The 16,523-nt window shown below is 34.8% G+C and overlaps 1 protein-coding gene across 5 annotated transcripts in view; it reads right to left on the reverse strand.

Annotated features, from left to right (window-relative positions):
• The window catches only part of LOC150109321 (Na(+)/H(+) exchanger beta-like), a 489,491-nt gene that overhangs the window by 277,380 nt on the left and 195,588 nt on the right, over positions 1-16,523 (reverse strand). For 4 of the 5 annotated variants that reach the window (XM_090412496.1, XM_090412499.1, XM_090412495.1 and 1 more), the window contains 2 exons: positions 16,186-16,227; positions 3,039-3,107 (listed from right to left, as the gene is read on the reverse strand). In XM_090412496.1, coding sequence (XP_090268622.1) covers positions 3,039-3,107; positions 16,186-16,227 — 111 coding nt within the window. The remainder of the gene's footprint in view (positions 1-3,038; positions 3,108-16,185; positions 16,228-16,523) is intronic. The other variant, XM_090412500.1, reaches the window with a different exon arrangement.

Consider the following 16,523-nt stretch of genomic DNA (forward strand, 5'->3'; position numbering starts at 1 on the left):
TGTCTTCTTCTGTGACTATATTTTGGGCTCTGTTTCTTAGCATATGTATAATGCTGCATTTCTGTGTATGGTGATGATTAGAAGAATAATGAAGAAATGCTGTTTATAGCATACCATGCACGTGTGCGCTATCCTACATAGGCCAAACTTCGAGAAGCCTAGAGATTAGAAAGAAGGAACATGTAGGAGATGTCAATCATAACAGAACAGACACCTCAGGCTTGGCACATCATTTCTCAATTTCAAACCATGCAATAGATTGGGATAAAAGCTCCATGCCATATATAGAAGAGGATTACAGTTGTCGAACTGTTAAAGAAGCTGCAGTAGTCCTATGAACAGATAGGAACTTAATCAAAACCAAGGAGTTATATTAAAAGATATGTGGAAAAATATGATTAATTCATTAAGTTTAGCGGAGCTACATTACGCCAAAAATTATGTAACGCGACTTTGTAAAAATGACTGACTCTTCACGCTTCATGCGTATCATGTCACACAAGCCTTCCAATTTTGTCTAACTGTTGTTATCTGTTACTGCATTCCGTTTTTTTACATTTACTAGTAGTTTTTTTACTGTCTCATCTTGACAAAGCTAGTCAGTTACAGCTAGCAAAACTAGTAGACATTTTTTGTATATATGTCTATTAAAACCTATGGTCTTGTAATCCAAATAGTATGTGTTGATTTTAAATTATTTTAATTTATGGATCTGAGAGCTGAATTAGAAATAAGACACTTGATGACCGGAAACTACAGATGAGAGTTTTAAGAAAGATTAGGGGGAGTGAACAGATGGCATCAATGGCAATATCATATTAAAAATGAAGTAATTAGGAAAGAACTTGCCATTGTTAGGATGCAAGACTGTGTTAGAGCAGAGCTAATCTCAGATGGTATGATATGGTCACCTATACAGAATGGGAGAGGAAATATTAGCAAAACAAGTGTTCTTTGCCATTTTGGCAGGAAAAAAGACCCAAGGGAAGACCAAGACGTAGGTGGATTGATACAGTAAAAAGTGCTTTAGAAGACAGAAATATAAGATCTAAGTAATACTATCATAATATTGGGTACACCCATGAGGATATGTATCAGGAATTTGATGATGATAATGAAGATATATTGAACTTTAAATCTTTATTAAATACAGAGAATAACTATATGCCATTCTAGAGTTTACATGATATGAGCCCTCATTCTCTTTGACTCTCACAGTTAAATTCATTTCTGAAGAATAACATCAAATATTATACAAAAAATTGAATATAGCATTCAGTTAAAAATTCTATATTTTTTGTTAAATACCAATGAAAGCCACATAAAAAGTCAAGTACTTTAATTAATAAATTAATTAATAGTTTCATACAACAGTACTGTATACCTCTTCAGATTGAGACAGAACACAAATAAAAAGTGGTATTTACAAAGAGATTTCTGAATTAGTAACTAATTTTTTTTTTCAATTCATTCAATAGTAGACAGATGTTGAAAGTAGAACAAGATACAGAACTTTTGTACTTTTTAAAAGTTTTACAGTTTCAACTGAGTTTATGTATGGAAATTTCCTATGCAGAATTTATCTCATTACTGTTCTCTTTGTCTTCCTTTTTTATTTGTTTCTATTCATATATTCTTTCTATCTTATCTATTAAATTCCTCAGAAGAATACTATAAAAGTTAAAGATCTTTAGCTATATTCAAGATATGCTTTAACTATATTGCATATATATGCTGAGAGATATGCTCTAACTATATATGTTTAACAAAGGTTGGTCGATTGGTAGAGCCTCTGCTACTAATGGTTCACGCAAAAAGTTAAGCAAGTTTGAGTGTGGTTAGTGGTTGGAAGGGATCAATCGTTCGATGCTGTTGGCACACCACTCTTTGTCAATGAGTCTTTGGATTCCCTGGAGGTGTCACATAATAATAATAATAATAACTATATGCTTGATAAATAAAGATATACGCAAGAATTATAATCCTTGTATATATCTTCGTCTATCAAGTAAATTTCATGAAAAACATCTTTCTTTCATCTGCTGAAGTAGGAATGAAGGATAATCACTCAGGGAATACATTTGACTGGTCAGTTCCAAAGCCACTTCCAAGAAAAAAAAATTCCCCGCAGATGCCATCTCATTTCATAGAACATATACCATTGCTTCCCATTATGCACAACACATTCTTATTGATATACAAAGGCTTGATACATTGCACTGTAATTCAGTTATTAACTTCAGAGTTATTTGTTGAACAATGGATAAAGAATAACTGAGTACTTTATTCCTCTTTTTCAGCTCTCCTACTTCCTGTTTGATTAATATACAAACACTGTTTTTTATGGCAGAAGGAATTGTGTCAGGTATAGTATGGGCAGTGGAAATAGACAGTAGTTGTTCAGATTACCAGTTGAGATTTTATTACAAATAATGGATCTGATTCGGATGACATAAGTATGATGCTAGTGATTTATGTTATTGTTAAAGCTGCTAATATCAGTAAAGTAGATGGCAATAAGGATTTTGAAGTTTGTAGGATTTTTTGGGAATATGGTTTTTGTTTATTATTTATTTCACTAGCTGTTCAAAGCTTTTCAAAAAAGAACATAAATGCATTCTTTCTTCTCTCTCTTTACCCCACCTCCAAAATTTTAACTAAACATCACTAATGTGCTATATGGTCTGCAATCTGTGTATGGAAATTATATAAAAAATAAATAATTACATTTTTTTTTTTTTTTACATGAACAGTGACTATGAAATAAACTTCTCAATAATTCTATCAGAAGGTGTTTGTAAGCTATTAAATATTACAAAATCATACTCAATACAAGTTATATTTAAAAAAAAAAAAGCTCCAAAAAATCCAAAAATTTATGCTGCCAACTTAAGTTTCGTAATCTAAAAATGTTAATATATATATACTTATTATATATTATACTTATTATTATTATTTATAATACTATATATATATATATATATATAAAAGAATACTTATTATATATTATACTTAAAAATGATAAAATGTATACTTACGGAGGAAGGAGATACAGGAAAAAAGCTCGAGTAGTAAACTGTGGTAATACATTTGTGGAACCTGAAAGGCTGAATTAAAATCTAGTCACTTAACCAAAGGCTATTAACAAATAGGATTTACTTATTTGAAAAATAAGTAAATCCTATTTGTTAATAGGATTTACTTATTTTGAAATTTTGAAAAATTGAAAATTTGAAAAATTAAAATAATTTTTCAATTTTTAATATTTACTGTGGAAATAACATGCAAAGTACATTTAAAAATAAATTATATTCTTACGGTTGAATGTAAAATGGCTACTATAGGCATAACCCAATCGTAACACATTAGGTTCCAGACCACCATCATATAACGAATCACTGCTTTTTTTTTCTCCCACTTCTAGATGCATGTAATGGCTTAAACTTTTAAACAGTCATATATGCGTAAAACTGACATAAATAAAGCATTTATTTACATCAGTTATGCATAAGCAAAATTTAGAATAACATGGCTTAAGGGAACACACGACTTGTTTGGTCTATATCACTAAAAGTTTTTTAATTTCAGCAAGAAGATTATTACATTTCCAGATAAATAACTATAGCATTAACTGATATAGCACTTTTCACTTCACTAATGTTTTTAACAACTGTTAACAACAAAGACACAAGGTAAGTTTAGCCCTTACTGGGATGGTGGACACTGCAGTCTGTTTCAGTGTCCACCATCTGCTTCTCACTTCCCTGCTCACACCCTCCTTATACACCTTCCATGGATGGCCTCTGATTCTACCCTTGTCTCCCTCTGCTCTATCATCAATCTGGTAACAATCCCCCCACAAACTTATATGTCTCAATCATATTCCTTCTTTTTCTTCTTCTATTCACAAGGCTCCTGCATTCCCTCAATCTGTACTCATATCTAACATTCCAAAGATCTGACATTGATTTAGCAAACCTGCTCTGGACCCCTCTCCAATACATCTTCATCCTCTTGAAAACCAGGTGACAAATCTACACACAGTAGTTCATATGTGGCCTGATCAAAGCCTTATACAAGAGAACCATAACCTCTTTGCTTCGGCATGTAATTGTCTTCCTCATTATTGCCATAATCCACTGGGATATGCTTTCAATTTTAGCAATACGATCCCTTAACTTCAAGTCTCTGTCCACCATCATTCCCAGATCTCTCATCTCCTTCAAAATTTCACCATTATTTCTATACTCTGCATCCCAAATTTCCTGGCCTTGCACTTTGTAACATTAAACTGAGAGTTGCAATCATTTGCTTACTTTCACACTTTCTATTCAGATCCTCATGCAAGGTCACAACATCTGCTCCACTTCTCATAGCCATTCCCAACTTTGAATCATTGGCAAACAGCTGCACATCTCCATATACAACCTGCTGATACCTGCTGCACAACTCCAGTTAATCAGCCAATCAGATAATAACTTACTAGTTTGTTATGTAATCCCATCTGTTTCAGTTTAACTACTAGCTTGTCATGTGGCAGTCTATCAAAGGCCTTTGAAAAGATCCAAGTACACCACTGTATATGCATCTCCTTTATCAAGTGAATTTCTCACCTTGTAATATATATAAAGCAGATTACTGAAACATGACCTCTCCCTAATAAACCCATGCTGACCACATCATAAAGAATACTGTTATTATCCAACCACTTCTGAATCCTAGGCCTCAACCAACTTTTCTAATATGGTATGGTGAGATATGCCATTCGACTGCATTAATATTAATAGAAGAGCACATGTAGAGTCTACACCATTACATTTAGCTGTAGCAATGGTGCTGACTTTGGTAAAAAAGACATTTATTGTTGAGTGTTATTTTCGTTCATATGGAATTGATAGAGCAATTGGTCCAAGCCTATGACATATTTGTGAGCAGTTTTCATCATTTCCATAAGTGTAATTAAGCAATAGTGTCATCTTTGCCTTCATCGAGAGGTTCTGACAAACCAGGAGTGTTCAGTCACAATGCAAAGAACAATCAGGGAGACCATGAACTATTAACACAAATGAGAATCACGGGCATGTACTGGAGCAAGCGTTAGTGTCTCTGAAACGTAGTCAATACCAAACAGCGGTAAAACTTAGGACCGATGTGGTCACTACCCGAGAATCCTTAAGGAGCTGGGTGCTTTTATGTACATCATTCATGTGGGTCAGTGTGTAACAGCAATGGATTACATCGCACGACGGGAATACTGTGAACGTGTGCTGGCTAATGTTTATGAAGATCCATCCTCTTCCCCTTCCCTCATAATATCTGGCTCTTGGACAAAACTCATTTCCATCTAAGTGGTCATGTAAATAGACAAATCTACAGGTTTCTTGGTTTATCAAGACCTGAATTTGTACAAGAGAAACTTCTTCACAACAAGAAGGTCACCACATAGTGTGTGGTCAAGGTATAATTGGGTCCTACTTCACTGAAGAGGATGGTGTAATGACCTTGAATAGCAAATGCTACATCAAGAATGTGTTGGTTCTGTTTACCCAGGATTTGCATAGGATGTATTGTGCAAAAAACATTCCATTTCATGCACAGGTATTCCAACCTGTCACACATCACATGATTCTAGAGACCAATTTATCAGAACACTTCCTCGGGAGGCTCATTTTAAGGTTCACAAAAATTCTGTACCCTTCACGCTCTCCTGATCTCATATCACTTGATGCATTAATTTGGGGTATGTTGAAGAAATGGGTGTTCCACCATGACTTGCCTTCAAACCTTAATGAACTAAGGGATAAAATTACATGATATGTCCAGCAAATGTCCCAAACCTTTTTCTCTAAGTTGACAGAAAACCTTCGCATACAGTGTGAAACTTGAAACCCGTCTTCAAAAATGTGCCAATTTCAAGCATGTGACTTAATGTCATTTATGCTTTATTTGGCTAAGCTTCCACTGATAGTTGTGGATGTACATATCATCAGGTGTAAACATATATTTCCTTTGTTAATGAGCCCATTTACTCCATAACATATATTGCTGTAGTTATTTAGTAGTGTTTTTTTTTTTTTTTTTTTTTTTTTTTTTTGCAACATACTGTACTTAACAGCAATCCCAGACAGACTGGCCTATAATTTGTAGCCTTGGTCTTACCCCCCCCCCCTGCCGCTTTGTGAAGTGTGAAACAAATTAATTTGGGACTTGCCTGTTGCAAAACTCATGTTAAATAGTTGTGCCAAAGGTGCCATTAATTCCAGGACATTCCCTCAAAACGTGGTGATATATACTGTCAAATCCTATTGCCTTATTACCATTAAGTTTACCCAATTTCACATGTACTTCCTGCTCATTCACCATCAGTCCATCCTCCACCATACCCTCTACTATCCAGTTTCACCTGATGTTGCCTTCATGAGGATGAAATGCAATGATAAACTGTCATTGAATAATTCAATTATATCCTCTGCATCAGTACCAATCTGCCAGTGCTATCAACCAGCATCATCCTCACATAGTTATTTTTTCATCTACTTGCCACATATCAAAAGAACTCACTTGGATTTTTCTTAGCGTGATTAGCTAATTTCTTCTCATACTGCACTTTTGCTGTTTTAACAACCAAATTACCTTCCTGGCCTGTTCTTTGTATTCTTTATGCAACTACTGATCATTACCAACATTCATCATGTGTTGTCTTCACAGTACTTTCTTCTTCCAAATTTCATGCTTTCTCTACATCCATTCATTTTACTCCTACCTTGTTTATCCTTTTCACCTTTGGAATACACTCACACATACACACATTGTTGCTGTTAAATAGCTCTTGATCAATACCCACATTCTCCTTATTTCCTGATGCTATCTCTTCATTCCAATCAATATTGCCATAAATAAAATCATCCATCCACCCTTTGTTTGCTCACTAAGTCAAGCTGCATATACATTTCTTTATCTCCACCTTCCATATTCCCTGGCCTGCAGCAACATCCCACCAAATATCTCACTCTATCGACCTCCACACCATACTGATTCAAAACCACTGCCACTTTTTCCTTATTGTATCTCAACCTTCTGTGGACATAATTCTCCTGCTATCGTCAGTAGCACTAGCTCTCCCTTCTTGCCGTTCCTAAATCTTCACAAAAAAATGTCATATCCCTGCATTTCTATTCTCATCGAGATATCGTTCTCGTCCAACCATATTTCACTTATTCTAACTATTTTCAGGCACCTAAACTCAATCAATGCAACAATTTCATCTCCCTTATTTCTGACACTCCTTATTAATGACACTCCTGGTAAATAAACATAACAGTTCATTTCTTGGTTGATAACCAGTCCTGTTCATTCTGTACCCTGCCTGTGACTTCTCCTCACCTGCGCCTGAATGGTTATCTTCTGCCCTACATCCACAGACTCCCAGACTCAATTCCATGTATTCCTAGCCATTCCATTCTATTCCTACACTGACCATTCATTGCCATTTTCAGAATCCACTCTCCTTACAACGTGTCCTGCTGACCTCCCTGGCCCATCCCGTTTCTCTGTTCTCTATTCCCAACCATATCAGTCTCACCTAGTCCGCTCTCCTGCTCATTCACAACATTTTTGACTTCCACTGATACCTTGCTTGCATCACTCATTACACTTTGTTCCAGTACCAACCTTCCCAAATGACTCATGTCTCCAAATCAGATGCAATCTATTGCTCTTATACAGTTCCATTCATCCCTCAAACTCATCCCACACATTCACAAACTACACTGCTTTGTCTTCATACATCTCTGCTAAATCCAAAATTATCTTTGCTCTCCATCACAACTCATCATTGTCATACCTGGCAACAAATAAACTACACTTTCTACTGCACTGTTATCTTTCACTTTCCTCAATAATCTGCTGATATCCAATCTCACATTCTTCCTATGCCCAACTAAATAATTTGTTCCAACCACAACCACTAATTTCCTTGCATGTTTCGTATCCAGTGCTTCAATCACCCTGTTCATTCTCTGTGATGATATCACTGAATCCAACATTCTAAAACCTCTATCATTTTGTTTATTCCCCTCAGAAATGCAACAAATTCACTCTCCTTGTTTTCACACTAAACATCACAATCAGTGTTGTTTACATTCCCCAGTCTATAACATCTTATTAGATATACTGTTCTATTAATTTCAATCTTGCACCAAATTGCTTCACAATCTTCGCATGTACTACTATTTTCCACTTCCTCTTAGTAGATACAATTCCTCGTTATCATTAATAGAACTTCTCTTCCTCTTTTCACCTTCCTATCCTTCCAGAAAATTTTATGTCCTTCCATCTTTATTCCCAACATTATATCATCTTCAGACAACCAAGATTCACTTATACCTCTTAGTAGATACAATTCCTCGTTATCATTAATAGAACTTCTCTTCCTCTTTTCACCTTCCTATCCTTCCAGAAAATTTTATGTCCTTCCATCTTTATTCCCAACATTATATCATCTTCAGACAACCAAGATTCACTTATACCAATTATCTTTAGGAATAATGACTGAATCACTGCCACAACTCAGTCCTTATTTGAGGCTACCTCACCAACATCATCCCTCCTTAATCTAGTTGCTATAGTATACCTCCACTTCCAGTCTGCCACTTCTGTTTCCCTGTTCCTCACTGTCAGCATTCCATCACTCTCTCTCCTTCTATAATTACTTCCTCACCCTTTTATCCATCTTCTTCCTGTCCTTCCACAATCTGCTTCTCAATTTCTCTTCAATCCTTAGTCACAGTAACTGCATCTTAGACTATGTGTACTCTTAGAAAAACAAAAGTTGTTCCAAATATCCAATGACAAACCCAAACCCATTCAAATATAATCCATCAACTTTATACCATTCCAACTTTCTTTCAAATTCACTCTATACATTCACAGATTGCATTCTTTGCCTGTCAGAACTTAGCTATTTTGCCATTCACTATCTCTGTACTCCTTTTGAATTCAATATTATCATATCTGGACAATACCCTAACCACTTTCTCAAGAATACTATTATCTTTCACATCTCACAATGACTCCATTCCTTAGGATTTAGGAGAATAAATTGCATGGGAGTTAAATGGATGAATAAAAGTTTAAAGCAACATCTGCATAATAAAGCAAAAATATTGTGGATTTAATACACAGAGAAAAGTGATAATACACCCAGGAGAGGTATAAAAAAACAGGCTAGGAGAGTGACAGTCATAATGCAGAAGGTGCAATAAGACTATGAAAAGAAGTTAGCTGAACTGGCCAAGGGATTTTTTTTTTTTTTTGGATACATATGAATGATTATGAGAAAAAATCTTCATGAATATAGATGAGGAAAGTATCAGATACACAAGAAATAGCAGTTATTTAGTGATTGCTTCAGTAAAGTATGCATCTAGGAAGGCGCACTAGCTCTCTGAAACAATTAAAGCTACTGCAGGATTCAAACACAACAGTGGGATTTAATGGGATATTAACATATTTGCATTAGAAGTTGCTCATTCAACTTAAGTCTAGATTAAGTCTAGTCAATAGCAAGATTCCTAATAAGTGGAAGGAGAACAAGATAATTCCATTATACAGAGTTAGAAGTGAAGCAACCAATCGGTATTGCTAGAGTGGTCATTAATATATTAGGGACTAGTAAGGGTCCACATCCAGAGGTGATAGATAACACTCTGATCCTTAAGAGAGAACAAATGGCATTGTTAAACATAGGTTTTGTATTAGAAAGCTGATCATGTTTAATAATAGTGATAAGAGAGCTTGGAGGAGGGGGGGGGATATAACATGATACTACTAGATTTTATCAAGGCATTTGACAGGATTCCACATAGCAGACTGTGGAAACTCAAAGGGATGGTATGCAAAATAAGCTTCTGACATGGATAAGAGAGAATAGCTGACTAACAGACAGGTATCAGACAAGCCACCTAACCTAACTTTAGGTTCTATATTTGGGCCCATTTAACCAAATTTAATCAAAATGCTTATGCATTTTGATTAAATTTGAATTGACACTTATTTATTGGATTAAGGACATTGGCACACAGTATTATATTAAATGGAATTTGCTACATGTGAATGAAGCCAAAGATCTCAGAGTAATGGTGGATAGCATATTTAAGTTAAAGCGCTGCACAGCTAAGATGATTAAGCTGGATAATACTGGATAACTGAAATGTTGAAGAGATATGGAATACTGGATAACTGAAATGTTGAAGAGAACAATGGCTTGCAGGAATAAGGATATCAGATCTCATGGTGTGAGAAATACAGACACAACTACTCTGTGTGCCCATTATGTAATGAGACAACAATTATTATATCAAAACAAAGCACTGTATTTGGAATTGTTAATCACACAGATTAAAAATAATCTCCTTCCAACTCCAATGTTTACATTTGTTGTACAGGTGTTCAATCGTGGAAATTCTGAACAGGAACCTTCTTCAGTGTCTGGGTCACACCACTTTGGATGTCCTCAATATCACTGAAGCATTCCCCCCCCCCCATTTCAAAGCACACTTCATCTTTGGAAAGAGATAAAACTCTGAAGTACCAAATCTGATGAACTGGGGAAGGGGGGGGGGGTTCAATCACACAGAGCGAGTCATGCAACAGAAACCAATTGTTGTTGTTGTTGTTGTGGAACACTTCTTTCCTGACATATTGCATGTCAGCATACAGAAGTTGCATTATTTCTAAATAATACTCACTGTTCACTGTGGCGACCAGCAACATTGAAAAAAACAATGACCATTGTCTTGTAACATGATTTTTGCAATCTGGCTTTCTTCTGCCAGGGAGAAGACATTCCACAACATTCCATGCTCTGGCAGTTCATTTCCTGATCAAACTGAAATTCCAACTTTGAGCACCAGTAACAATTCTTTGCAACACATCATGATTTCGTGATCAACTGCATGGATGAAATTTTGACAACATACGACCTGGTACTCTCTCTCTCTCTCTGTTCATGTGTCAATGTGTGTGTGTGTGTGCGGCACAAACCTTGCACAAATCTCTTTCTAAGATTAATCTGGCCATTACCTTACCAAAAGCTGAACAGTGAGTAGCCTAGTGGTTATTCGCCTGTCATGGGCAACAATTTTCCTAGCTTTCACAAAACTTTCATTTGTCCATGTAGAATTTGACTGTCCACAGTGTGTTTCATCCTGCAGGGACTCCCTCACCTCTTTAAATGTTGAAAACCAGTCAAACATCTGTGCATGGCTCAGTCATTGCGATAAACGGTTTTAGATCTTGGTATACTTCTGCAGCAGTTTTTCCTAATGACAGTAAAATTTTATCACAGCTCTTTGCTCTACAATACAGCTTCCGATACGCTCCATCACACACACTCTTACTTCAATGGTTGCTGTACGAAAACTGCTGCATCACCCAACTTAAAAGTTGCACCTGCAATTACAGCATCCTCTAGCAGTAAAACTATAAACATGTTTGTTACTTTTATTCAGGGGGCTGTCCTGCAAAAAATCAATCTCATTACTTAATGGGTACACTGTGTATATAAACGTTATTCAAGAAAATGAGACAATTCAAAAACAAGAACTAAACCTTGTAGTCTCAGTGGCAAACTGAGACTCCAAGAAAACACTGAATAATTCATCTAGCAAGACATATGGTGAAGTTGTCTTCAAGGATAGAAAAATAAGAATATCATGGTGGACACAAGAAGCAAATGAAGCAATCTTGGAAAAGGAGAAAGCACATAAGTCACCAGATGTCTTAAAAGAATACAAAGAAAAATGTAAGAGAGTTAAGCAATGTGCAAAAGAAGCTAAACAAAAATCATGGGAAGACTTTGATAAGAATACAGAAGATAAATATCAAGAGGGTAGCAAAATATTCTAGATGCTATTGAAAGAGCTTAGAAACAGAGAAAAGAGTACTGTAAAAGAAATTAAAGATGATAAAGATTATATGAAACTGAAGATAAGAACACTTTAAATGTCTGGAGTGATTACTTTAAAAGACTGTTAAATGAAACAAGCAGTTACAGAACAGAAGCAGAAAAATTTCAAGAGGAATGCAAACAGGAGTACATATCGATACTTGAGGAAGAAAAACCATTCAAAAACAGATGAAATCTGGAAATGCAGCTGAAGTACATGATATTTGACTAGAAATGCTCAAATACAGAGGCATAAAAATTATGCAGTGGCTAGACTGCATAATTAGAGATCCTGGTCAGAAGGTCGAATTCCAGATTATTGGAGTAGAGTTCTCATATTGCCCATCTAAAATAGGGACATAAAGCTAAACATGAGAATTACAGAGGAGTTATTTCTCTACTCTACTAAGTGTTCCAGGTAAGATTTATGCAAGCATGCTTGAGAATAGTTAATAAAAATTGTGTAAGAGAAACATTGAGAAGAACAAGAAGGGTTTAGAGCAAATACAGGTCATCGAGATTTTCACTTTACAACAAACAGCTAAGAAATCATGGCAATATACAGCAAGGATCTGATAAGTTTTGTAGATCTGGAAAAGGCAGAAAACAAGGTGTCCAAAGAAAAGCTTTTCAAGACACTACAATTATATGGGGTCAATGGACATTATACTGTGCAATACAGTCTATATTTAAGCTGTAAGACAGCATTTAGAAATGAAGTAAATACATGAATGGTATGAATGTCAAATCAGGTGTAAAACAAGAGTGAAAACAATATAAATTTTTATTCATCTATATGGATTGCATTATGAAAGAAAGTGGCATTAAACCTGATATTAGAAATGGAGATTTCAAACCTAGCTCTTTTCTTTATGTAGATGATGTTGTACTTTTAAAACATGTCCAGTGCAAGTCTCCAGAGTTCTCTAACTAATCTGAATAACAAATTTCATGTCAAGTTTGTTACAGCTGTAACAAATTTGGTATGAACTGGCAGGAACATAGAAAAGTTCAGCTGTTTTCTCAATGGACAACCTATAAGAAAAGGTGTGCTGAAAAGTTGTGATAATCACCATGAAAGAATTGGGGTAGAACTCCGAGGTTTGAGATAGAATTGAGGTGTTTATCAGAACTTTTCATTCTCCCCCCCTTGTAAAACAAGTAAAATATTTCATCTATTTAGGTACACATTTTAGTGAAGATGACAAATTAAATATAGAAGTAGAGAAGAGAATAAGCAAACTTGATACGATAGGCTGCCCAGTACCATCGACAGGATGTAGCATAGAGGCAGCCTGCCTCACGGCACAGCTTAATAAGGGCATTCATTCAGCCATATTATGGTAGCCATCATTGCTATGCTAACAATTCCTGTTAGCATAGCTAGCAAGTGCAGAAAGAAGTTTTTCCAAGCATAAACTGATTAAAAATTATTTGCAAACAGCAATGACCCAAGAAAGATTGGTTGGTCTAGCAACTACTGTATCGACAGAGGGGGATATAGCTTATAATTTAAATTTAGAAGAGCTTATAAACAGTTTTATTGTGTGATATCCCCATACAGTAAACATTTAATTAATATATTATGTAATCGTTTTGCATTAATTACTAAAATAAAGAGCCAAATGGCTTCAGTTTGGCAATGTAAAATGTATTCCTGTAAGCCTGGTCAAATTTGATACGATTATAGTTTCTGTATTCGGCTTTGAAATAATGTTGGATTTAATATCCACTTCATTTTTATAAGTTCTGCATTAATGTTTCTCTTGTAATAAAAACAAAATAGCAATTGGAGATTTTCTTATATTTTTGTCTTATAATCCATCAAGGGCAATATTTAATTGTTTGCCTCAGGGTGCAATCTAATCTGGCAACAGCCCTAAGGCTGCCAACCGAATAAATTTATATGGAATAAGGAATCAGCCAAACCACTAAACTAGAAAGTGTTAAAAACCAGTTTTAAGTAATAGATCTGAGAGTTGAGTTAGTAATAAAGCATTTGATTAAAGATTAGAGACCACATAAATTAGAGTTCTGAGAAAAATTAAGGGTATGAACAATGGCATCAGTGGCAGAATCATATCAGAAGTGAAGATATTATTTTGACACTGCTAGCATTCAAGAATGTGTGAGCAGGGATAATCTAATGTGCTATTATCACTTAAACAGAATGGAAGAGGCAAGGCTAGCAAAACAGGTGTTTGATACCAAGATGACAGAAAAAAAAAAGGCACAGAGGAAGACCAAGATCTAGGTGCATTGATTCAGTCTGACTACCTATCATATTTTGAATATTTTCACAGAAGATGCACTTATGACACCCAGTGGTAGCTGTTGTTGGCTGCTGAAGGTGCCAATTAATTGGTGACATTATGTATCTGACTTTTTTGGATATTTTTTTTATTTTATAACATAATTGTTTTGCTCTGTACAAAAGTAAATAATCACAAAAGTGTTTTGTTTTGTAACATGAGGTGTCCTTATTCTATAATACACACACCAGTGGCAGCCCGTGAAGTTTGTGTGGGTGCTGCCGGAACAAAATAATTTTTAAAAAATTCTTTTTTTTCCTAATGCAACAGAAACCAATTGTTGTGTTTTGTATATTATTTTGTATAGGTAGCACCCCACTTAAAACTTCATGGGCTGACACACACACACACACACACACACACACACACACACACACACACACACACACACACACACACACACACACACACACACACACACAGTATACATTATAAAATAAAGCACACCTCATATACTTGTTTTCACTGTGTAAAAATTATGGAAACAAACTCTTGTGTTAGAGCAATTACTTTACTTAAAACTAAGATTAAAAAAAAACACTCATTTCAATCTTTGATGTATATATACACTGGGACAAAAGCCACATCACAATACACTTGAGCAAACTACCAACTCATGACATCTGATGAGAGAAAGAAATGGAAAAATAATAATAATAATATGAAAATAAAAATATTAAAACTAATAATAATTAAATGCCTTGATAAGTGGAACTACATCAATTGCTACTAGTTAAATTCTACAGTCCTGACACAGTAGTTTGTCTCCATATTGTTACACAATAAATGCTGACTAGCAACCACACTTGCCACCTGCTAGATCATTAGGGAATCAAGAAAAAAATTTGCACTGCCCTGGAGACTAAAATCCTTATTCTGTAAGTCATTTACTCTGTCTTTGTTGAGAGTGCAGTTTCCAAGTGCCTAGATAATGCTAACTTGAACTGGAAATATCATAGTCAATAAATCATTTGTTTCATTCTTATTATACACAGTAGTTATTCAGAAACTTTAGCATGAGAGAACTTATTCTTGCCTGTATACAACATCCAGTTGTATACAAACAAGAATACTTTAGGGTTGATTTCCTGCTGATAAATCTGAGTTTTGTTAACTTATAGTCTGTTAACTACATGTTCTCTGATCAGCTAACTCATGTTCAGTTGTCAAGCAAGCCCTTATTTAAAGTTCTTACATCCTAGACAAGATTTGAATTCAGGTCTTTCCAACCAAAGGGTACTTCCTACTACTGACAAACTATAATTTGCAGAATCTACAAACAGTACTAAGCTGGGGGGGGGGGGGAGAAGAATGACTCATTTTATTTTTTTTAAAACTGTGAGATAATTTCCAACAGCTGGCTAGTATGCCAGTAGAATTGAATATTTTTCAAATGCTCTACCAATGATTTGCATTTGCAATATGCATCAACATAAATATATTAATACCCATGCTGTATAAATATCAGATTTTATGCTTTGCTTCAGATGTTCTTTTAGTATTGGTCTATCAAAAGCTAATCTCATAACTTGTGCTGCTTAACTACAATATCTATTCCTTGATTATTAGTTGTGAATAGAAATGGATATGAAAAAATCTGAATACTGAAGTGCAGCAATCTCATAATACTGCTATCTGCAATTACTAATGTTAATATCTACACCAATGATAATACTTTCATGATATCAATATTACATCAATGATACATCATCAATACATCAATGATAATGTTGATATTTATATAAGTTCTGTAGCTCATAATTCACTGGTTTCAGAAAGTGGAAATTTAACAAAAATGAAATAAAATTACTGTAAGAGCTAGTTGATAAATTGGCATGAAAAGTAAATGTATCAATAACAGCAACAAAAGAGGCTGAATGACAAGAAAGTAAAATAAATGACCAAATAACAAAAAGTACCACTTACTAAACAATACCACCAACTGCAGTTCCCAGCATAATAAGAAGGCTGAAAAGAAAAGCAATTATGTTAAACAGGGCATTTAATTAATCACTCATCTTTACTCTCACAAAACCTGTTAGTAATGTTATTTCAGGAAGGGACAGGATTATTACTTTTGTTACAATGAAACTCTGCTTTCAATGTAAAGTACATTAGAAATATGCTTATAATTTAAACTACTATAATCTCTAATAAATATAGCATTAAATCGACACCATTTATTCCCATAAAAATAAATACGCCTAAAGTACTCTCAGCATTCAGTCAGAAGATTTTTGTTTTCTTTAAAGATACATCCCAGA

The sequence above is a fragment of the Typopeltis vanoorti genome, chromosome 2, assembly GCF_054136105.1.
Source record: "Typopeltis vanoorti isolate ZY-2024b chromosome 2, IOZ_Tvanoo_1.0, whole genome shotgun sequence".
NCBI lineage: Eukaryota > Metazoa > Arthropoda > Arachnida > Uropygi > Thelyphonidae > Typopeltis > Typopeltis vanoorti.